Raw genomic sequence first — 23,862 nt, forward strand, 5'->3', positions numbered from 1 at the left:
GTATACTAATTTAATAAAATCGCCTATAAACGAATCTACAAAAATAAAATAAATAAAAAACCCAGAAAAAAACAGTCAATCGGTTTCAAAAAGGAGGGAATTAAGCGAATGAAAAAGTTTAATTGTAAAGCACTTACGAATCACTATAGGCACTAAACAAAAAACTCTAATTGCAGATTTAAACCGATAGGCTATTAAGAGGACATTTTAGTAAAAAAAAAAAAAAAAAAAAAAAGAGTAGCCCAATTGGAACAGCTGTAACAACGTGGACACAGAATTTGAAACGAGAACGAATAGGCCTAGATGGAGATGAATAAATGAACGAGGAGAAACATCATATTACTGGTCAGTGTCATTTAAGTTATGTAAGTTAACATTGTGTTCAAAGTGAGGACTCAGTAATTGAAGAGGAATCCTTTTCTAATAGCCTAATAGGAAACGTTGGAGTCTGGTTATCTTCGGATTTATATGCGGAATTAATTAATTGTAATGTAACTCATTTGAGATCACCAGAGCATGCGGAGACCGAGCGGACCACAGCTCGGGTGACATTTCTTGCCATACGGGCATTTCTGGTCCTTGTCTTCATCCAATCTCCATCTCAGACATTTACGCCGCAACCTACCTCCATAGCTCCTCGACATCAATGACGTTTGACTTTCGAGGCGTACCTAAAACCGTTTTTGACTGACAAGCCCCCGCAACCAATCCACGCGTTCTTTGTGCAGAAACTGGCCAATCGTTGGCTAAATAGCGTAAACCAGCGTTCCATCATACTAGGTTTAGCGGTCTGTTTTGAGCCAGGAAAAAATTGGCACAGAGCACTAGCACAGCCTGCTAACATATACTTGTGATAACGGGTTAGCAATTAGTCGCTATTTGAGTAAGTTTAACAGTGAATAGTAGGACAATCGAACCTTAGTGACCAACATCTGGGTATGTAGTCGGTCAGCGAATGTGTATGAATGTGGCTTTTGGTGCAGGCTGGGACGGCAGCTACAGGGATTAGCTGTACGGGGAGCTCCTGCTAGCAGTGCAATGCTGACATACCTTCAGGCGGCTTGATAATTATCTCATAAACGGGGATTTTGGTGTGTCTTCAGTCGGAAAAATCCTCACCATTCATCCGCGGATTGTATTCCAAAGTCTAGACCGGTTTAAATAGTCCGCGAGTGAAGCGTTTGAGTTAGCTGGTTAGCTGGGTCGCCTGCAAGTACAAGGTTAGCTGCTTTAAACGAGCCACCTGGACCCGAGAACCATCGAGAGAGGTAAGAAGCCCGATTGCACACTGCATTACTAAATCGATAGTGATTTTTAGAGTGATATTTAACTAGTGTCCGATCATTTAAAGAAGTCAGACATGCTAATTATTTATAACCAGAGGACTAACTGTTATGCACTCTAAAAAAAAAAAAAAAACCTAAACCCATGAGGTTGTTTCGTGTTTATCTGTCTATAAACACGAAGCGATCTGAGAGGGTTAGATTTAAGGCACGATCGTGCTTTGATTATAATCGAGTCATTCATCTTTTTACATATCTGCTCACTTGAGGTGTCCAGCAACGCCTTCTTCATTCTGGTATGGGACACTGCTGTGAAATGAGCAAATATATTTTCTTCACAAATGTTGAGGCACTTGTGAGGGTCTGATCAGCCTTTGATGGGACGAGAACGTCATCTCTTTTTCCAAATCTGTCAGTCTTGTTTTGACAGCTTTTTTAGCAGCTTGTATACGACTTTTTTTTAAGTGTCCATTTGATATGTTGTCCAGAAATGTGTTCACTGAGTTGATCTTTGAACATGACTCCAAATAACTAGTGTTGGGTTTGTCTCCTTCAGGTTTTCTTTAGCTTTTCTTGACTTTAACAAGTCAACAGTCTTGTTTATTGGCCTTGTCTTTCAGGCTCTTGGGAATGCAATATACTCCACACCTGTTTTTGTTCCACAGCTGCAGTCATGCGTTTCACAGACCAACAAATGAGACTTTTCAGGCACACTGATTCAAACTCTCCTGAACTCCTGGTTTTCTGTCTGTTAGTGCTTATACTGAGGCAGGACACCCTTTTTAATCTCTAAAGGGCATGTGTTTCATCAGAAAGTGCAGTGCAAGATCAAACCCATCACTTTTGCTGAGATGCGGATGCACTTTGTGAATGAGATTAAAAAGAGTTAAATCTTGACCCACACGAGTGACTTGTCAGAACTGTTTGTGATCTCTTGATTTAGATAGTTGAGTATTGGACTGCCAAAACATAGAAGGAAAGTTTGCTTTATAAAATGAGTCCGGTGTGTGCTTTGTTAAAAATAGCATCTTAATCTAAAGGAAAACCGTCTATATAATGCTTGTAATTTGAGTCAGATGTTCCAATCAATGAGATGAGTCAATTGTATGTTACACAGCCTTTCCTTATAAAACAAACACAGACTCTAACTGTTGTATGGCAGTATGCACTTTAAAATGAGACTTGCAGAGTTTGAAATGTATTGGTGAAAATGGCACAAAAAAAAAAAAAAAACGTAGCTTTTCCTAAAGATAGGACGGGTTAGGTTGCTTAAGATTTTGAAACAAAATAGTATATCATGTATAATTTAAGTGCATGACTAATAAGGGTCTAAGAAGAACTATACCAAAAGCTGCCCTTCCACAATCTTGATATTAGTATATTGTTGCATTTCACCTAGAGATGCACCGATCGACTGGCCAGGGATCTAAATCGGCCGATTTTCTGCATTATCGGCCCGGATTGGTGACCAGCAGCACAGGCAATAACCTCAGCTGCACGTTCTCACTGTCTTCTCTCCGATCCGTTCAGGCTGATCTTTTTTTCTTCTCCTCATTTTTGTGAAGTGACATTACAAAAAAATATTTTTAATGAAAATAAATGCATAGAAGAAAAACGGGTAAGAAAAAATAGGGTTTAACTTGCAAGGTGGCACACGAAGTATCCCATATTGATGCATTTGTAACTAGTGGGACATTTTATCTGGTTGTTGTCTTCTAGTTTTTGTTCCATCTATTCGGCTGGTTTTGCCCTACATAAGACACAGCTTTTTTACTTTTTACCTGTTAGAATTAGTGCAAAGATACTTAACAGTGTCTAGAAATGAGCATGTGAAGTAAATGTATAAAACAAAACAAAAAAGTATCCTGACCACGGATAATGTTTTCTCTATCCACATAATGTTCAAATAACCTTTTTTTTTACCCCTCACCCATTTGCATCCCTGTATAATGTGTCTTAATGTAATACTACTAATTCTACTATTAATAATAATAACAACAACACAATAATAAAACTTAATTTAAGGACTGATACATTTTTCTCTTGTTTTAATTTGAACAGTTTAACAGCACCTGCTGTGCACCCAAAAAATGGAAAGGTTTATTTCAATTTCGTTTGATTAAAAATAAATTCTTGTTTTATGCCGTCATTTGGTTACCAGGAAAAACTAAAATACACAACACAGAAAATGATTTGTCCCTATTATTGTAAACAAATCACTAATTTATTTAATATCTCTTATTTTATTGCATTTTTTTGTGCTGTTGTTTGAAATTAGTTTATTTGTTCTTATTCTTTTTAAAAAACTGTTATTATGAAAATACAATTTTGCATTGCAGAAAAGTAAATGTTTATTTTTTTTATGCTGTCAATTATAGTTCTTTGAAAGAACTGGCATCGGCAGGTCACACTTACAAAAAAAATAATTGGAAATCAGAAATGGCCAAGAAAATGAAAGCAGCCCTTTATTCGCCAGCGTAAAATGAGTGACTATGTATGACTATCCATACTGCGCATTATGTGTTTTTGGGGCTAATGCAGATTTAAATATCACTAAGCATATTTTTTGTTGTTGTTAATTCTCACTCAATATTGGTTTTCTTTATTTCACAGTTTTGATTAGATAATTCGGTCTGGGGGTTTCATAGCGGGGTCTAACCACAAAAGTTTGTCTTTCAGTCTGTTTTTTTCTGAGAGTAACACTTATGCAACAAACAGTTAAGTTGTTGCAGCTGTGTTTTTTTCCCTTCTACTTCCTTTTTTATGTTTGACATCATGTCTATCACTACCATCAGTGTAGCAAATCAACCACCTTGAAAACACTGAATGGTGACACTGACTTTGGTTGCCGTGTCCTGTTCGTGATGTAAGGGAGTGTGATATTTTGGGGCTGAATTGCCAAACAGCTTTACACATGTCTCAGCGAAACAACAAATTCTGTATTTTGCCAGGGTGCTTTTACAGGAGATTTTAAGAGAGTCAAGGTGTCCGTTTGTGAGCCGAAGCTTAACCGAATGTGGGTCATGCTGTGCAACAATGATCCTACGCTCTTAAGTAAATGTATAACCAAGCAGTTTCAGTCGAAGACATTTTATGCTTTACAACAGCCAAGTAAAAGTCCTGACGCTCCAGTTTCTTGCTTGATGTGACAAGTTCAAAAGTTCAGTCCATGAACTCTGAAGAAGGTGAGCTTACATTTTAAGTTAAATTAATGAATTTAAATGTTATCACAGTACTTCTCTTGCCGATGTATGCAAAGGCCTTGTGTATGAAACCTTGAACATTTCTTAAACAGCTTGCTATCTTGAGCATTGATTTATAATACTGTTAGATGAATGGGGAATAAATCCTGGACCGTCGTTAAATGTGCGAAGCTTTGTTTCTCTGCTTTAAATCCCAGGCTCGTACTGGCAGGCCGTTTAGGGCCATATTACAGCCACTATAATGTAAACAAATCTGCAGAATGGAAAAGCAGTCGGCTGTTCTTCAGTTCACTTTTACATAAGGGTCTCGTGGTCTTAAGTTCATCTCTGTTTTGGTAAGGCATCCATGGGTGACATGCAGTTCGTCATATGAAAAACAGATCACTGAAACCTTGTCAGTATCTAAGGTTGTGTAGTGTTTAGTTGCTTGCTGAAGAGTTACTCAGAAATATTATGGCTTCATTGTTTATACATTTGGATTGGTGGCCATTTGCAGTTTGGGTAAAACATATTTTACATTTCTATATGTCTCAATGTTATGGATTTATTTTTCCTACTGGCCCGGTCAAACCAGTGGTTAATTTTTTCTTCCCTGACAAATTTTAGGGAGGGGCCAGTGGTGCATTTTTATATTATAAAATCAAATATATCCTTGTTAAAGCTATAAAAGTTATTCAGTCAAGAGCAGTGAGTGATTTTTGCTCTTAGATCAACAATAAAAACAGACGGCATCAGGAATATTAGGCTCCTGTCACTTTAAAACTGAATGCACGGATGTAATATACTGTTACACTTGCATTTTCTTTCTCATCCGTTTACGTTCAAGTAAGACATAACCGGCAGTGTTTGTGAGGCAGCCATCAGACAGTCCTGATTGTCGTTGAGCCCTTTTATACGATTTATTCTTGTTTTTCAATACACAAGCAGCTTCAGGGATGGCAGAAACACTTCCCTACATGGCATGACTTTGCCTCCAAAGTCCTTTTAGTTTATGACTAGTGTTATGACAGCCACACATTTATCTAAGCCTGATAACTGACAGTTACACACTCTGTTAGTTGTGAAATTTATAAGCAAAGAGTGTTTTAGCATGAGAGCTTGCTTACATTTATATGCCTTTCATTTTTGAGGCTTTTGCTTTGTGGATTACACAATGAGATATTTAAATACCAAGGGCATTTGTCTTTCTTACATGGATGTATGTTTTACATTGGATTGCTTTAGTTTTTGACTTAAAAGCTATGGTTTAATTTGTTACTTTAAATTGATCACTTGTTAGGTGTTTTTAAACTGAACATTCCATGGCATTAAGCTTTAGGTTACCTACCAGATAAAGTCAGTAAACCCATGTACAAAAAAAGTCAGATATAAACCCAGCAGCAATGCTCTTAGCAAATAGTTATGCAAAACATCAACTTTTGTTTCATGAGTACCTTTTATTAAGTTCAAGTATAGAGATTCAACACAAGTAGGGTAAAAATTAAGAAACATGAGAGCTAACAGGCCAAGGCAGAGCAGTTTTGATGGTGCGAGCGAATGTCTTCTTTACACTGACTTTCAGATGAGTCTTGCTCCTTCCCTGTCAGCAGATAAGATGTTTTTAATTGGTAGATGTTTGCTGGTCATTGTTGGAGGACTCTGGTGATAATGATGATGTGAGTTGTCATAATGAGAGCACTTTGACTTGCACAGTGACCTAAACTGTGTTAGCCAACACCCTGTACAGGAATCCAGAAGAAAGCAAAAAGCCCCATAAACTTTAAACCCGTGAATGTTCAGGTCAGTACAGTAATATTCTGTACTAGGGCTGCTCGATTATGGTAAAAATCATAATCACAATTATTCGCATGATTTATTTTGAAATCTTGATATATTAGACGATTATTGGCGGGTAATATGATATTGGTAATATTTCATGATATGGGTAATTTTTAGGGGTGTAACGGTTCACAAAATTCACGGTTCGGTTCGATACGATACACTGGTGTCACGGTTCGGTTCAGTACGGTTCGGTATGTTTTAGATACAGCAAAAAGAAAAAATAGGCAGATATTACCTTTTTTTATTATTTTATTAAAACTAACAAAGTATGATTTTTTGTTGTTGTATGATTTTACCCATCTTCTATGTAGTTACAGGAATAAGACATTAGCTCTTTACATTAGCGCGTGCGGTGCGTGTTGCGTTGCGTGTGCGTTGCAGGAGCCCCACACCCTGTAGTGCTTTCACATATGCTGCGTTTGCAGTCCGCAACTGATCCGCTGTTGCATATCACAAACACAGCATTTATTCATTATTTTTTATTTAAAATCCAAAAGTTTTTACTGAACATGCCTCGTCAGAATTCCAATTTTCTTTGTTTACTCTTTAATAGAAGTCAGGTTACGGAGCCTACTACATTTAAACAACATTTTATTAAATTCATTTATTCATATTTATATACTTTAGATTTAGCTCACACAAGTGGCAAAACATTTAAACATAGTTTATAGCCTTAAATCACAAACATTTTAAATTAGAAACTTACAATAGTCTATTCAAAAACAGCCGACTCTCGTCTTTTCTTTCGTTTTTACACCCTTTTAAAAGAAATCCTGCAGGGCAAAAAGAACTTTGCTTTTCACCTCCAAGAAAGTACGAGTGCTCTCCATTATGGCACTTTTTTTTTTACCTAAATGCCAGGTAAGGTGTCGTTTTGTTGCTTTACTTGAGAAAAAAAAAGCCATCTGTTGACTTTGAAACAAGAGTATATTTTAAATGAGATGCATCTGTGGTGAAATTACTAGATTTTCGCGTCAGTACATGTTTATTTTAATGCGAACAATGTTCTATCACTTTAATGCAGCAACGCAGCGCAGCGCAGCAAAAATAGACTCGGTACGAAAACGATCCGTGCACTGCTGCAGACGCAACGCACCTGGAACAGACTGACGGACAGCACCCGCCTGCAGTTTGAAAGCTGTAATCCGTTAACATGGGTACGGAAAAAAATACGCACCGCACACGCACTGCAGACGGAGTATCTGTGAAACGGGCGCTCATATCCGCGGCTATAAATGGACCACTCGCCGCGGTGATGTCTTTTGCCATTTGAATAAGTTGGAAATGTCTGTCTAAATGCTGCGGGGATAGTTTGTGGCTGTTTCTCCTTTTTATCGTCTTGTTGTCGGCGTAAAGACAACAAGATCGTCTTGTTGTCGGCTTTGATTGTCATGACATGAATTATTCCCGCTGCTGTACCATCAGCAAATGCGACATACCGTTGTTTTTTAATCCATCAATCTTGCCAACACCATCATAGCTTACCAAGAATCCAAAGTTCACCCAAACACCAGACCTGTTGGTTATTGGAGGATCTTCTATTTCTGGTTTGTTAAACGCAATTGCCATTTTGCCACGAGCATTCAGCGCGTAGCCTACTGAGTAAGCGAGCACCTGACTGAGCAGCCTAAAACGTATTTGGTGTTTTTTTTTTTTCACTTCGGCGGTGTCAGGGGCATTGCCTGTTATGTCGTTTTGGTTATTGGGCTACCTTGTTGAACGCATATTATTATATTTCACACACTTTTTTATTTTCCAAATCTAATTAATTAGTCCAAGAACCGTTCGGTACATAATGCGTACCGCCTACCGAACCGAAAGCCTCGTACCGAACGGTTCAATACGAATACGCGTATCGTTACACCCCTAGTAATTTTAAATTGATACTAGGTTAATTGATGTAAGTAAAAGTCCTTAAAGGGTTAGTTCACCCAAAAATGAAATTGATGTCATTAATGACTCGCCCTAATGTCATTCCACACCTGTAAGACCTCCGTCCATCTTTTGAACACAGTTTAAGATATTTTAGATTTAGTCCGAGAGCATATGCAAGTGTATGCACACTACAATGTCCATGTCAAGAAAGGGAATAAAAACATCATCAAAGTAGTCCATATGTGACTGCCAAGTTTCAGCTATAAGCACTCAACATCCGTACTTACACTTATTGGCTATCCCACGTATCTTGCCAGAGCCAGCCCGATCAAGCGTTGTGAATATGAACACGTTTGGGATTGTGCAGGCTTCGACGTGATCAGGGGCTCCATGTTAAAATGCCCAACTTTACATCAGGAAAAAAAACATGTTTACAGCCTGGTGCAAATTGTGGTTTTGGTCTATATGGCTAATTTTGACCTTCATGATAACTGTGAGGGGGTGATTTTTAAATTATTTTTTTTATAACATTCATTTACATTATATAAAGCCCTTAAGTTCTGCATAATTAAGGGCGTGGCCACTTTGAGTTACAGGTGGATTGTTGTTTGTCTGCTGTCTGTTCGTCATCACGTCACCTCAGCTCCGCCCACGTCCTGCTGCGTTGCCCATTTTCTGTTATCCGGGGGTGACGCGCGGTGATGCACTGGCAAGCTCGCGCCTACTTTACGCTACAAAACTGCTCTTTAAAATCCTATTTGTGATGTCACGGACACTACGGCCATATATTTATATTTTTTTACATTCTATGGTTATTACATTGTTAGTGATTTAGAATACGTTGAAGTCTTTATTAATTTACTTCTACAAGTGTGCTGGCACACAGGTCTGTACGTAAATGGCAATTGGTTTTCACTGGACTTCAGTTAGGTTTCTTTCTGGTAAGCTGGACCTGAAATTCACATGACCCAAATAAAGGGCATGGGGCAGAACAGAAGGTCACATCCATAGACCCCCTGTAAATTCTCTCTGGAGAACAAAGTATCTGTGCCTGCTGTGAAATTAATCAGCTGTCTGTTATTCTCATCCAGCTCCTACCATAGCAGTGTGATGTTAACATTTTAGTTGAAAAGACTGGTGAATTTAGGAACCAAGAACTGTTCTTTTTTTGGTATGAAAGATTTTCATGATTCTACATTATGGTCTTTTTAATGACTTAAAACAAAACTTTAGTGTTTTAGTGCACAAAAAGTCTACATTACACCCAACTATAATGATAACAGTACAGAGAAACTATTCCAGCTGATAAACAATAAAACCAGCTTGATCTTATAATAAGCAGAACAATGTCGTACGTTGGTGTGGATGCTAATATATTTGTGTGTTGTTGTTGATATATGTATCTTTTTATAGTTATAGTTCTTAGTGTGTGAACGGTCCTTTATTATTGAACCTCAAGTCATGTCCATGTTGGGTTTTCTTTTGTTTCTGGTTTCATTTGTTTTGGGTCTGTTTTTGTTTTGTATCTCATCATTTTGTCCAACATGCCACTCCTCTTTCTAGTAAAGATATGGACTAGATTGCTAAACACGTGCACAGTGTGAAGTCCCCACCTCCTCCTACCACTCCTTTACTTCCTGCTTTGCCTGGGAGGAGTGCTAAAGCCTGATCACTTCCTGTCCCATCCAGCCCACGGTAATCCCAGTGCACAACAGCCCTGTGGGTGTGTTTGGAGCCCTTACGTAAGGCTGAGAAGCCTCAGGGACACCAGCCCTTCCATTCAATCCAAGTACAATTTAACCTGTGATGGCTGGCCGCCTTTAAAATGCCTCCTCTGTAGGCAGCTCACTTGCTTTTGCCCCTTAGATTAGTGTTGTCACTACCAAAATGCTGACTTGTCTCGAATACTGTCTGTGTGAATGTGCAACAGGAGGCTGCATTCTCTTACCAGTAACCGTAACGGCAGTGTCCAAAGTAATATCATAGATGGCGACTTCCATAAAACTGAAAAGTCTAATCTCTTTTGATATGACGAGTCGAATCCAACCACAAGTTCATCCATCAAATCATCAAACCAACAGCGGCTTTTATATCTGGTGGAGCATTTGAGATGTGTGTAGAACTCAAAACTAATGGGAGCAGCATTAGTGGAGAACAGTCACTGGATCTAAAAGCGTTTGATGACAGACAGCTCATATCTCCACTCATAGACAGCTCATAGTCACAGAAAGCGAAACCACCCACACACAAAAACGCATTGTAGATGTGTATACGTGTAGCGCAAATCTCTCACACTCTATGACATGACTTGCGGGCAACTAGTTGTCAAGGCAGTCTGGTTCCACTGACATGATTTCAGTAAAGAAAATTCAGGTTTTAGGATTTCAAACAAAAATGTGTTTTATTTCTCCATATTTTTGGCTGGTATCAATCTCAGACAGGTTTGATTAAGTAGTAAAAGTCTACTTGGGTACCGGTAAATGGAAACCCTACTTACCCTAATATGTCAGCCTTATACAGTGAACAGAATCCCTTCGTACGCACTCCTCCAGCCTCAGTCGGCCCGCTTTGGACCAAGGTATTTGGTGGGCCAAAAAACCCTGGCCATTGGCTCAGAGGAAGCTCAGGAAGTGACCATGGAAATGCGACTTGCCCTAGCATGCTCCCTTTTGGCCCGACAGTGGAAACATGGCTATTGTCAACTGAGTTTGTAGCCTCATGGGATAGTTGTGTTCTTTTGATGTGTACTTCAGCCTCTTGTGGGAAATTTACTATTAGGACATATATGCTAATCTTTTCACATACTATAGTAGGGAATTTTGCATATTGCAGCCATTGAGTTCTAAGTCATAGTTGGTGCAATTTTTAAAGGAGTACTTCAGCACTGGGAAGGTGAATCTGTATTTAAACTGGGTCATTAATGTAGTAGAAATGTGAAATTATTTTTGAATTTGTTGCTTTGAAAATGTATTTTTGTCTCATTGGGATTAAAGACAACAGTTCCCAGAATGCATTGCTTCGCTGCCCTGTGAGGTCACTCCCAAAGCAACCGCTACTGGATCACTGTCCCACTGCGTTCATTTCCACAAAATCAGTTCAGTTAAGGGAACAGACACTACAATTAAAAACTGAAAATTTCTGTTCAATATAATGAGTGAGAAATGACGTGCAAAATGACGATATTTGTTTCATCGGAGGATTTATTCCACGATCAGAACACGATCATTGGAATATACTCCAGGGTTTCTACTGATACAAAGCCATATGCTAATCGCTGAAGTAACCCTTTAATCGAACACAAATGAAAATGTGAGGTAGTTGTCATAAATGGTTCAGTTGGTTGCATGAAAAAATGGGTCTTAATTTTTTTTTTCTTCCACATTATAATTTTGTTGGGTTGTCGTTTTCTTTGTTGTTTTTTTCTTCTTCTTCTAACTTTCTGCACGATTTTCATTCATTCTGCATATTATAACTGACGGTTCTGTTTTCCTCTGTCTCTCTGGCACAGGGCTATGTCTTCAGCAGCCACCACAGCCCCATCGGTGGACAAGGTGGACGGCTTCTCCAGGAAGTCTGTCAGAAAAGCCAGGCAAAAGCGAGCACAGAGCTCCTCCCAGTTCAGATCTCAGGACAAGCCCATAGAGCTCGTGCAGCTGCCTCTGCTGAAAGGTAAGCTCTGTTTATGTGCTCATATCAAGATAATGGTTGGTGATGTCACAGTGCTTTGAGCTATTTTAATAGCTGTGATAGAGCTGATAAAGATGGCTGTACTATTAACAAAAGGAAAGCGACATGGAATGCAGTCAAAGTTAGACTAGAGTTTGACAACCACAAAGTATCTAATTGTGAGACAGATTACAGTAGAAAAGTCAAGGAGGTTGATCGAAACCATTTGTGGAATTTTAGCACTGCTGGAATGTTTTGCAGTAAACCTTGCTTTCTTTCGGTCTAGATGTTTCGGCACAGGAGCAACCAGAACTGTTCCTTAAGAAGCTGCAGCAGTGCTGTACTCTGTTTGACTTCATGGACACACTTTCTGACCTCAAAATGAAAGAGTATAAGCGGTCCACCCTTAATGAGCTGGTCGACTACGTCACCCTCAGCCGGGGATACTTGACTGAGCAGACCTACCCAGAGGTTGTCAAAATGGTGAGATGAATAGATTTTATGCATGCTGTGAGACTGGAAAAAATAATGTCTAAATGTTATCGTCTAATTCATATGCCTATATCAATATTTCAGATATACCTCAAGTGTTAACTACTTTCATTTGTCACAGGTGTCCTACAATATATTTCGGACTCTTCCGCCTAGTGACAGTAACGAGTTTGACCCGGAGGAAGATGAGCCCACGCTGGAGGCCTCATGGCCACACTTACAGGTAAAGAGCCCCGGTTGCCATCAAATGCAAAAGGTTTTTTTTCTAAATACATTGTATATGTATTACAAATACATATATATATATATATATAATGATTAGCATGTTAATGCACGCAATTAATGTTTTCAGTTTAACACGTTAAAAATATTTAACGCAATTAACATAGCATCTGTTTTTCTATCATCCTTGGGCTAGTGTTATATTATATGATCACACTCTTGTTCATGCAAATGCGTTTAAACCATTCAAACCAGTTCTGGGTGCGTCTCAATCAGCTCCGTAGGTCGTGAATCAGTATACATGAAATGTGGTCTACACCCTGATCAGTGCCCTGATTACTGAGCCAGAGAGCTGATTGAGACGCACCCCTTGTCTATTCCACACACACGCATACACAAAAAACACCCACAGAAATGACACCCGCCAGAATCATCCAGTTCTCTTTTGCGCTTGAACGAACAATAACACAGAATTATACCAAAATGCCCTTGAGTTGTGAGAAAATTAGATGCGCGCCAGATCCGTCATGTTCAGCAGCGTCAGATCTTAAAGGGACAGCAGCCACTAATGATATCTGTCATTTAAGTTAATCAACGAACAAAGCTAACAGAAAATTGTAGCTTTAAAGAGGTGTTATTCTATATTTAATTTATTATTTATGCAGTGCAGACTTTTTGATAACTTTAATACATTTCTGTATATTTCCTATCTGTTAGACAGAAGGCCACAGGTAAATATGACATTTATTATGAGTTTGTTTAGATTGTTTTAAGTTCACTTAAATTAAGTTTTTTAAAGCCTAATAAATGTTGAAATTGACAGTTATACTGTAATGTTGAATGTCTTAAATGTAAAAAAAAAAAACATCTATTTCATAGATACATCAGTAGCAGTATTAGTATCAGTGATACTGGCCTTCATTCATAAAAAGATGCCATTACAACAAATACTTAAATACTCTCTAAGTGTTTTGTACACTAATTTGGAGAGTAACTGTGAAATATTACTATATAAAAATATTAAGAACTCTGTTTTTAATTACAGAAAAAAATGAATCGATTGACATATACATATATACATGCAAACATATACAAAAAAATAAACAACATTAAACAGCTTTTAAAAAGTACTGTGTAACTGAGATACTTGTAAGGTCTCATCTTTCAAGGACTAGTCTTCTGATCTCTCTTCCTTTTCTGCTTAAGCTTGTTTATGAGTTCTTCATTCGCTTCTTGGAAAGTCAGGAATTTCAGCCCAGCGTTGCCAAAAAATACATCGACCAGAAATTTGTATTACAGGTGAGTGATTGCCTGTGACATGTTCTATGACTTCTCATCCTAGTATAAATCAAATGAAGTTAGTAAAACGGCACTGATATAGCTCTCTGGAATACAGCTGTGGCAATTTACTGTCAAATAATTTAGAATAGCTGCCACTAAACTGTACATTTGACTGTTGTCACTGAAAACCAGTTCCCCACAGTGCTATTAGTTTAATTTCATCTCAAAACAATATTTGGTTGGTTTTTGTTTTTTGTTTTAGTAGCTGTGTTGTTATAAAGGTAATTCTAAGTGTGATACACATTGCTTATGATGAAGATCAGATGGTAATAAAACTCTTCCTAATTTCTAGCTCTTGGAGCTGTTTGATAGCGAGGATCCGCGGGAGAGGGACTGCCTGAAGACAGTTCTGCACAGAATCTATGGCAAGTTCCTCGGCCTCAGGGCCTTCATCCGCAAACAGATCAACAACATTTTTCTTTGGTAAGCAACCCATCAAGCTTTTTAGTTGTGTATATACAAGATTAAATATTGCTGGCATGCTGACAGCTCTTTTTCCTCCTGTCCTGCTCTGGTAGTTTTGTGTATGAGACGGAGCGCTTCAATGGTGTAGCTGAACTGCTGGAGATTTTGGGAAGGTATGTCATATTTTAAAACCTGAGAGATGTGGAGAAATTGAAACTAAGAAACGGAAGGGGCGACCCACAGAGGTCACATCCTTGTTTTATCTTACTCCACCCTGTCCTTAAGGCCCCGATATGCTCACGGCGGAGTTTTTTCGTTCTTCGGTTATGGGTAAAAAGAAATGCACGAGCAGTGCTTTGTACCATTAGCGAACATCCCGATGCTACTGATATTAGGGTTTAGATGAATATGTAAAAACCTGCTGCATTCCTCTGAATAATACAATAATCACACAACAAACTGAGAAAACGGCAAGGCTTTTTTTTTAAATAAAGCATAAGAATCTGATCGTGTTTGCACAAGCTTTACAATTCCGCAGTCTTAATAAAGTCACGTCGCACTTTATACAATAGATTTCTTAAAAGCAAGCAGCTTTTCAGGAATAAAAATGAAAACCAGTGTCTCATTTCATCAGAATTACAACCTAATTTTCTACTATAAAGCAGCTTTCCAGTGTGTTCATGTTTTCACTCGTGTACGTCTGACCTCGATGGACTGAACAGGAGAAATTAATCTGAGAAAATGTCCACGTCAAAGAAGGCGGAGCCTCTGTGCACACCTATCTTATACCTAATCAAAAGGACCAATGCTAGTTTGAAGGTTTTTACCAACCGGAGCAAACTTTTCCAGACTTTACTGGCAAGCTGTTTCGATCTAAACTTTGTTTTGGCCTGATTTTTCTGCTAAATTATTTTGAACAAAAATATCCTGTATATTTTGCTCAAAATTAGGTCGGATCCGTTCGTTCTTCGATCTCGCTTGAAGTATATCGGGGCCTATAGGTGTCTTTTAGCTGTGACCGTCTCCTGCATCAGTTTTTGTCATGGTTATCAATGTCAGATCAGCGGTGAAGCCTCATACGTCTCTGGTTTACAGCATCATCAATGGTTTTGCGCTTCCTCTCAAAGCTGAGCACAAACAGTTCCTGGTGAAAGTGCTGCTGCCTCTGCACACAGTCAGGAGCTTGTCTCTCTTCCATGCCCAGGTACACACACTCAACTGTTCGTTATATCTACACATGTCTGTGCTTGCTTGCATGCATTTCAAGGACAGAAGAAACAGAATCCTTATCGTCATACTTGTTTATGGCAGTTTTTGAAACATTTGAAATGCATTTAAATTAATCTGAAGTCTTTTTTTTTTTTTTTGTAGCTGGCCTATTGTATTGTACAGTTTCTTGAGAAAGATCCCACGTTAACAGAACCTGTAAGTGTTCCTTGTCACCATTATCTTCCTCATTCTTCATCAAGTCCCCTCTTGTTTCGGCTTGTTCCTTAAGGATTTTTAGTAGTTTACCTCTGACTTTTTTTCCTTCAGGTGATCGGAGGCTTGTTGAAATTTTGGCCAAAAACCTGCAGTCAAAAAGAGGTAATTCTTCATTTTATGGAATCATACCTGCAAGTGAATAATCCAGTGTCTATTTGTTTGTGAAAGTACCCTAACCCTAACGCTAAACTCAAAACGAAATGGTTAATTTGTTGAATCTTCTACCAAACCATAATTTAAAAATTCATAGAAAGTGAAGATCTAATTACTTCCACTACTGTTTTCAATCATTATTCAAGAGTGCTTGACATGCTTTCCCTAACAATTCTACTGCATTCTTTTTTTATAGGTTATGTTTCTTGGAGAGTTGGAGGAGATTCTAGATGTGATCGAGCCTACTCAGTTTGTTAAGATCCAGGAGCCACTCTTCAAACAGATTGCTAGATGTGTGTCCAGCCCCCATTTTCAGGTGAACACATGCCACCATAAATCCTCCTCACAAACCTTGTGATATCTTGTAACAAAAATATTCAAGAGCAATTTTCTCAGAGAAATGCTGATCCTTATTTGCTCACGTTACCAGTCAACTGTAAAGTTCTGTTAGTATGTTTGATCATTTAGTATCACAAAATTCTGGGCATAAGGTCTGTTAAATTTAAAGACAGAACATTTGCGTCTACAAAATCAACTCCACTTTTGAGTCTTTACTAAAGTGTTTAGTTAAAAAATCTTTAGTCTAAAATCTTTGTGTAAAATTGCATTGTTTAGGTGGCAGAGCGAGCCTTGTACTACTGGAACAATGAGTACATCATGAGTCTGATTGAGGAGAACTCGAGCGTCATCCTGCCTATCATGTTTGCCAGTCTCTACAGGATCTCCAAAGAGCATTGGAACCCGTGAGTTTCATATAATGTCATCATATACACACACACACACACACACACACACACACACACACACACACACACACACACACACACTATATGGCTAAAAGTATTGGACACAGCTCTTAATTCTTGAAATCAGGTGGTTCAATCAGACCTATTATATTATATTATATTAGAAACCTCTTGGTGTGTCTGACCACCAGGCCATCTCAATGGAGCTGCCATTCCCCTCTTCCCATACCAAAAATACCTGTCAAGTTGGCTTCAGGAACCTGAAAAGGATTAACCAAGACACTTTAACTATAGACCTCCAGCAATTCTCCTTTGCTGATCTCTCCTCAGTCACGGAGTCGGTTGCCTTCTACAACCAATCTCTGAGCAGCATTCTAGATCTACATGCCCTTGTCAAAACTAGAATGGTTGCCTTCTTGCGCTCAGCCCCCTGGTACACCAGCAAACTCCGGAGGATGAAGACGGTTGGGCGTGTACTTGAGAGGCGTCTCAAGCTCTCAGGACTCACTGTTCATAGGCAAGCCTATAGAGATCATCAGAAGGCCTACGCAAGGTCCTTGAGAGATGCTCAGTCACAGTTCTACTCTTGCATCATTAACAATAACCCTGGAAACTCAAAGAAGCCTTTCTCTACTATTAATCACATCCTCAAACCTCAAAGGCACTCTTTTTCAGAAGTCACAGAAGAGAGGTGCAATAAGTTCATGACCTTTTTTAGGAACAAAGTATACAAAATTCACTTGCACCTACCTAGCACCTCTGCTTTGCCTGTCCCAACTGTTGATCCACAGCCTGGGACCTTCCAACATCCCTGCTGCTTCTCAATCATCTCAAAGCGTGAGGTTGAGAACAACATCAGAAAAATGATTCCACCCACCTGTACTGGATCCTTTTCCCACAGCCTTGTGGGAAAATCTAACCTCTGTGTCTTAAGTATATAAGTATCCCTTTATAACCAAGATCATTAATCATTCCCTCCAGGCTGGCCATGTTCCTTCATCACTAAAAACTGCTATCATCAAACCACTTTTTAAAAAACCCACTTTAGACCTAGATGTTATTGGCAACTACAGACACATCTCCAACCTTCCATACCTCTATAAGGTGCTGGAAAAAGTTGTTGCTGCACAGCTTCAGGTCCATTTGGAACAAAATTTATATGAGAAATTTCAGTCTGGTTTCCACACGGGACACAGCAAAGAAACAGCTTTGGTCAGGGTCACAAACGATCTATTGATGGAGGCAGATGCTGGTTCCCCATTCCTTTTCCTCCTCCTGGACTTAACTGCAGCTTTCGATACTGTTGATCATAACATCCTCCTTCACCGTTTACATTCCACCATCGGTCTCTGACTCGGTCCACAACTGGTTTTCTTCTTATCTCACTGGGAGAACTGAAAATGTTGCATTGGGAGAAGCTACATCCCTGTCACAAAATGTCACTTGCGGTGTCCATCAAGGCTCAGTGCTCGGCCCCACCCTGTTCATCCTCTACATGCTCCCCCTTGGCTGTGTCATCAGCCCGCATGGGATTTCTTTTCACTGCTATGCTGATGACACGCAACTTTACATTAGGACAAGTTCATCTCCCTCTGCTGACCTCACTCCATCCACTTTGATAATTTGCCTGGATGAGATAAAGGCAAGGATGAAGCAAAATTTTCTGCAGCTAAACAGCTCCAAGACTGTAGCAATCCTAGTTGGCAGTCCTCTTCAGGTCCGGAAATCCATTATCACCAGCATTGATTTCTCTGATTAGGACATTCCACTTTCTACATCAGTCACCAACCTGAAGGTCAGAATGGAATCGCAAATCACTTTTGAAGCTCACATCAAACTTCTGTTTAAGACCTCCTTCTTCCACCTCAGAAACATTGCCAAACTTTGTCCCCCTCTAACACTGGCAGATGCAGAGAAGCTTGTCCACGCCTTTGTCTCCTCCAGGCTGGACTACTGCAATGCACTCCTTATCGGCATCCCTGACAAAAAATCTCCAAAGCTGCAGTATATTCAGAACAGCGCTGCTAGGATCCTCATGAGGGTGTGCAAATACGACCATATCACCCCCATTCTCAAATCGCTTCACTGGCTTCCTGTCTTGCTCAGGATCCGAGTACAAGATCTCCCTCCTTATCCACCAGAGGGTCATTCTGAAGACCATACCTGCTAGATATTCCAGTCACCTGTAAGTGGTATTATTAGAATGTGGAAGTGTTTATTAATAGCAGCAACTCACTGGAAGTCCATGTAAAGTCTCAGTGCAGGGTCACCAAGTGCTGAGGCGTATGGCGCGTAAAAGTTGCAAATGCTGTGCTGATTTCATAGCTGAAGAGTTCCAAACTTCCACTGGCATTAATATCAGTACAAACACTGAGGCGGGAGTTTCATGGAATTAATTTCCTTGGTTGAGCAGCTGCATGCAATCCTCACGTTACCAATTACAATGCAAAGCATCGGATAGTGCGTAAAGCATGCCGTCACTCGTCTCTATAGCAGAGGAGATGTGTTCTGTGGAGTGACGAATTGTGCTTCTTTGTTTGGCTGGGCTTGGCGGATGCCAGGAGAACGTTACCTCCCTGACTGCATTGCGCCAGCTGTAAAGCTTGGTGGAGGAGGGAAAATGGTAGTGGGCTGTTTTTCAAAGGTTGGGCTATGCCCCATACTTCCAGTAAAGAGAAATCTTATTGCTTCAGCACACCACAACATTTTGGACAATGCTATGCTTCCAATTTTGGAACAGTTTGGGGGGGAAGGCCTTTTCTATCCCAGTATGATTTTGCTACATTGTTTAGATTAAGGTCTAAAAAACATGGTTGGATGAGTTTGGCGTGGAAGAACTCTTAAAGAGAGAACATGCCCACACAGCAGTGTTAATTTCATTAACAAAAACAATGACAAAAATATTCGTCAGCAGCCACTTTTTCTGTGACTAAAACGAGATGTTGACAAGCTAAACAATCTGATGATAAACTATGATGAAACATGCCGTTTCTTTGTTAACGAGACGAGATGGGACTAGAATGATATTAGAGGAATATCGGACATTTAAGAATACATTATCACTTCCTATGCTATCTTTCAAAAATGTGCGTCCGTCCAAGGCAGCCGCAGCGATAGCTGACGTCACAGGTACGGGCAGTCTTGGTTACCAAAACTTAAACTATTTTTGGTTCATGAGAACGCATCTGGTGATAGACTAGTGTAAACAGCAAAAATACAATTCCTCCCTGTCTCTGTGTGAATGAATGGTACGAACCGCAGTTTATTTACGACACACACACAGAATTGCGCCTTTCCTTCTCATGCGAGGACATTAATGCATGTCCGTCATCTCTGGAGCTGCTCTGAGGGACTCTTCATCAGCATTTTACTTTTTAGTTTGAGAAAAACTACCACCATATCCTAAACACACAGAAACCCAAAGGCACGGCAACCCATCAAAATATAAGTCTGGTTTGTCTTGACTTTTTTTTTAATGTACGTTTGTACATACATATACATATATAGCATTTTGGTCTAAAGACGAAGACTAAGATCAAAAAATGGCTGCCAAAATTAACACTGCCACACAAAGCCCTAACCTCAACCCTGTTGAACACTTGGGATGAACTGGAACGGAGAATGTGAGCCAGGCCTTCTCGTCCAACATCTGTGCCTGTCCTTACAAATGCTGTACCGCAGAGGTCTTCAACCCTGGTCCTGGAGACCCATTGTCCTGCAGAGTTTAGCTCCAATCCAAATCAAACACACCTGAAGCAGCAAATCAAGCGTTTTGGATAGTTTGAAAATACACATGCAGGTTGTGCAGGAGAGTTTCTCCAAGAGCAGGTTTGAGGACCTCAAAACAAAACACATTTTGTGGAAAACCTTCCCAAAAGAGTGGAAGCTGCAAAATACCAATTCTGTATTTAGAATGTGGTGTCAATGTTCCTGTTGGTGTAATGGTCTGGTGTCCCACTACTTTTGTCCATATAATGTATAGATTATACACCAATCAAAAGGTTTTTGTTTTTTTAAAGTCTGCTCAATTATTTGATCGAAAATGCAGTAAAACGATAACATTGTGAAGAATTATTCTTTAAAATCATTCTAATTTTCTGATTTGCTACTCACAATTTTTTTTGTGGCAACATGAAACCTTTTTTTTTTCCAAGTTCATTGATGCCGAGAACAGCATTTATTTGAAATATAAATATTTTGTATTAAGTCACTTTTGATCACTGAATAAAATTTATAAAAATAATACAAATCTGACCCCAAACTGGTATATTATTAACAGCAGGGTAGAGTTTTGATATTCATGTTTGTTTGCTTTTCTCCACCACCAGGGCAATATCAGCTTTGATCTACAATGTCCTCAAAGCATTCATGGAGATGAACAGCGCTTTGTTTGATGAACTCGCCGCCAATTACAAATCAGACAGGCAAAGGCAAGAAACAGACAGTGTACGGTATTGCTTTAAACTCCTGCATTTTACAAAGCAGTTCAGATAACATTTCTCACTTTCCTGTAGGGAAAGGAAGAAGGACAAGGAACGGGAGGATCTATGGAGGAAGCTGGAGGACCTGGAGCTCAGACGGGGCATCCAGAACAGTGACGGCGTCATTCCCACCTAACAGGGACCTCGTCTCCAACCTTCTGTTTGGCCCCAACCGATCCCTTTCTACTCTTCCACAGGGACCCCTCTTTGCTTCTCATGCTGCGTACTTTACCGCACACTCCCTCATTCATTTCCTCTTTCAACAGCACTGTAAATAATCCTCTCCCTCTTTCCTGTATCATACTACTACACTGAAAGGAAGAAGAAAAAAAACAACAGAATTTGAAGAGACTTAATGTGCACTCCTCATTGTAAAAAAATATGGTAAAATGATAATCAGCTATGGTCAAAGGATATATTTTAAAAAAACCTTTCAGTTCAGAAGTTGTTCAGTGTCTCCATGTCGATATTGTTCTCCAAGGAAGTGCCCTGGGACTTTAGGGTCTGTGCTCACCCTGCGATTAAAGATGTCTTATATGAGGATCCCGCTGCCACCACAATTTTTTTATTTATTATTATTTTTATGAAGAGAGACTTTTCCATCTAGACATAATTTGACTCCCCTAACTCAGGGGGACAAACCAGAAACCCATGACGTGAATATAAGGAAAACAGAAGTGGGGAGAAAAAACCCCTAAAACAATAAACATCCTCTCTGTGGTGTGCATTTTTCATTTTCTTTTACAGGATGATCAGCCTGGTCCTTTACTGTACATTATGGACAGGTGCTTTTCGCTGACCAGGAATCTTAACGTCCAAGATGGGCTACGGTGGTTACCTGTGCTCAATAAAGAGTACAAACCTCTCTGAGGACCTTTATTTTTTTAACTTGTGAACCAGGTAATAATGATCTGGTCATAGTTTCATGCTGTCTGCTGTGGAGACTCTTGGGAATTCCTGTATGGAAATTCAGTAGTTACCAAGAGTGTGTCGAGCTCCGTTTCTCCGGCTCTAGTAAGGACTTGTGGAATTTCGATGGCACAGTGTTCATAGATCATCCAGTGTTTTTAAAACAGTTAAGTGACATATATTTTTCCTAAAGAAAATCCTGGACATTCTTCTCATGTTCCACCCAGATTTCCAGCTCGGCTCTTAGTTTTCGATTTCAGGGTTGATGGATGTCGTCTACATGACAGAGCTGAGCGAGACAAGGTTTTTCTTTCTGTTCGTGGAGTGTTTGAAATGAAATCCTGCGTATGCTGGGGTTTTTAGGGCCTATGTAGGTAAACGCTGATCTGGTAGGTCATAATCTCTCTTCTGAAATACCAGCCGCCAGGGCAGGCTCGAACTAAAAAGCACTTCAAGCTAGATCATTAGCGGTTCTCATGGGACTTCAGACCCTTTTCTTTTATTTGAAGTCCCAACAATCGGGGTTGTGGATTTTACATGTGAGGAGGATGTATTTTATTATATATTTTATTTTATTTTGGCTTAATCACGTGTCTCTCTCTCTCTCTTCCTCGTTTTAACTCTCCCAAGCTCATTATGTGTTTAATGATGGCCCAAGTTTGATATGTATAAAAAATTCAAAAGAAAGGGTTTGATGAATAGAATAAATCTAATTATTTTAAAAAAAGAAAGAGATATTAAATAAACCTGTTTTTTGTGATAAATTGTTTATTGTTTTTTTTTTCTAAGAGATTTTTCTGAATTAAGTTCTGTATTTGTAATTGAAAAGCATCTGATCAACCCATTAGGCTTAATCTCTTAATTATATATATTTTTTGTGTAGATCATTCTAAATGGGAAGGGTGAAGTGTGTATCTAGTCAGCATATGTGCCATTTTAATCCAGTAGATGGCAGGAGACTCATTCCAACAGCTGAAGGAAAACTCTTAATCTGAACAGAGAAATGGAATATGTTAAGCAATGAGAGTGACGGTGTTGGATAAGTTACACTAAAAAGTAATTAGTGACTAGTTACTTATTACATCTTCAGTATTGTAATTAGATCACTGTACAAATTACTCTCCAAAAAGTATTTGATTACTTATTACTAATTACTTTTTAATTACTTTCTAAATCATATATCATATATAGAGTTAAGCAATTCAAGGTTATACATGAAAGCTATTTTAATTCAAATACATAATATAAAACTACATAAATTACTCTTATTAACTGACCAAAGTATTACAAATGTGAGAAGAATGCATAAAAACATGCATTTTAAAGTTAGACTTTAAATGTTGATGTTAAGACCACTATTGAATTATGTATACTTATATTTAGCATTTAGTTCAATTTCTCAGAAGTAACTGTAATTAAATTACAAAAAAAATAAGAGTAACCCCTTACTTTACTTTTTCAAGGGAAAAGTATTACAGTAACTAAATACTAACTAATTACACCCAACACTGGTTGGTATCAGATTGGTCTAGCCCTGATAAAATGCTGGTTACCAGAGCATTCATGTAGTGATTCATTTCACCAACAGGGGGCTGAGGGTTAATTAGTTGGTTTTGCGCCGCTATCAGCCATGAAGAAAACTACCTTGACAAAGAAGAGTAGGCCTACTCATCACTTGTCAAGCGAGACAGCGTTTTCGCTTTGAAGGTAACGATTGAAGTACCGTAATACTGCTTGTAAAATGTACTTTATTAAACAGGGTGCCGGTTTTTTAAACGTT

At 39.0% G+C, this 23,862-nt stretch overlaps 1 protein-coding gene across 1 annotated transcript; it reads left to right on the plus strand.

The window, feature by feature from the left end:
- The first annotated feature begins 773 nt into the window (after positions 1–773).
- Positions 774–22,846, plus strand: ppp2r5ea (protein phosphatase 2, regulatory subunit B', epsilon isoform a). The gene is made up of 14 exons (XM_067417032.1): positions 774–1,268; positions 11,691–11,851; positions 12,135–12,331; positions 12,462–12,563; positions 13,769–13,861; positions 14,196–14,326; positions 14,422–14,481; positions 15,404–15,512; positions 15,680–15,733; positions 15,845–15,895; positions 16,143–16,262; positions 16,562–16,689; positions 21,021–21,122; positions 21,207–22,846. The coding sequence occupies exons 2-14, from the start codon at positions 11,695–11,697 to the stop codon at positions 21,307–21,309; spliced, it is 1,407 nt and encodes a 468-aa protein (XP_067273133.1). The 5' UTR covers positions 774–1,268; positions 11,691–11,694; the 3' UTR covers positions 21,310–22,846.
- The last annotated feature ends 1,016 nt before the right edge of the window (positions 22,847–23,862 follow it).

The sequence above is a fragment of the Pseudorasbora parva genome, chromosome 15 (genome assembly GCF_024679245.1).
Source record: "Pseudorasbora parva isolate DD20220531a chromosome 15, ASM2467924v1, whole genome shotgun sequence".
NCBI lineage: Eukaryota > Metazoa > Chordata > Actinopteri > Cypriniformes > Gobionidae > Pseudorasbora > Pseudorasbora parva.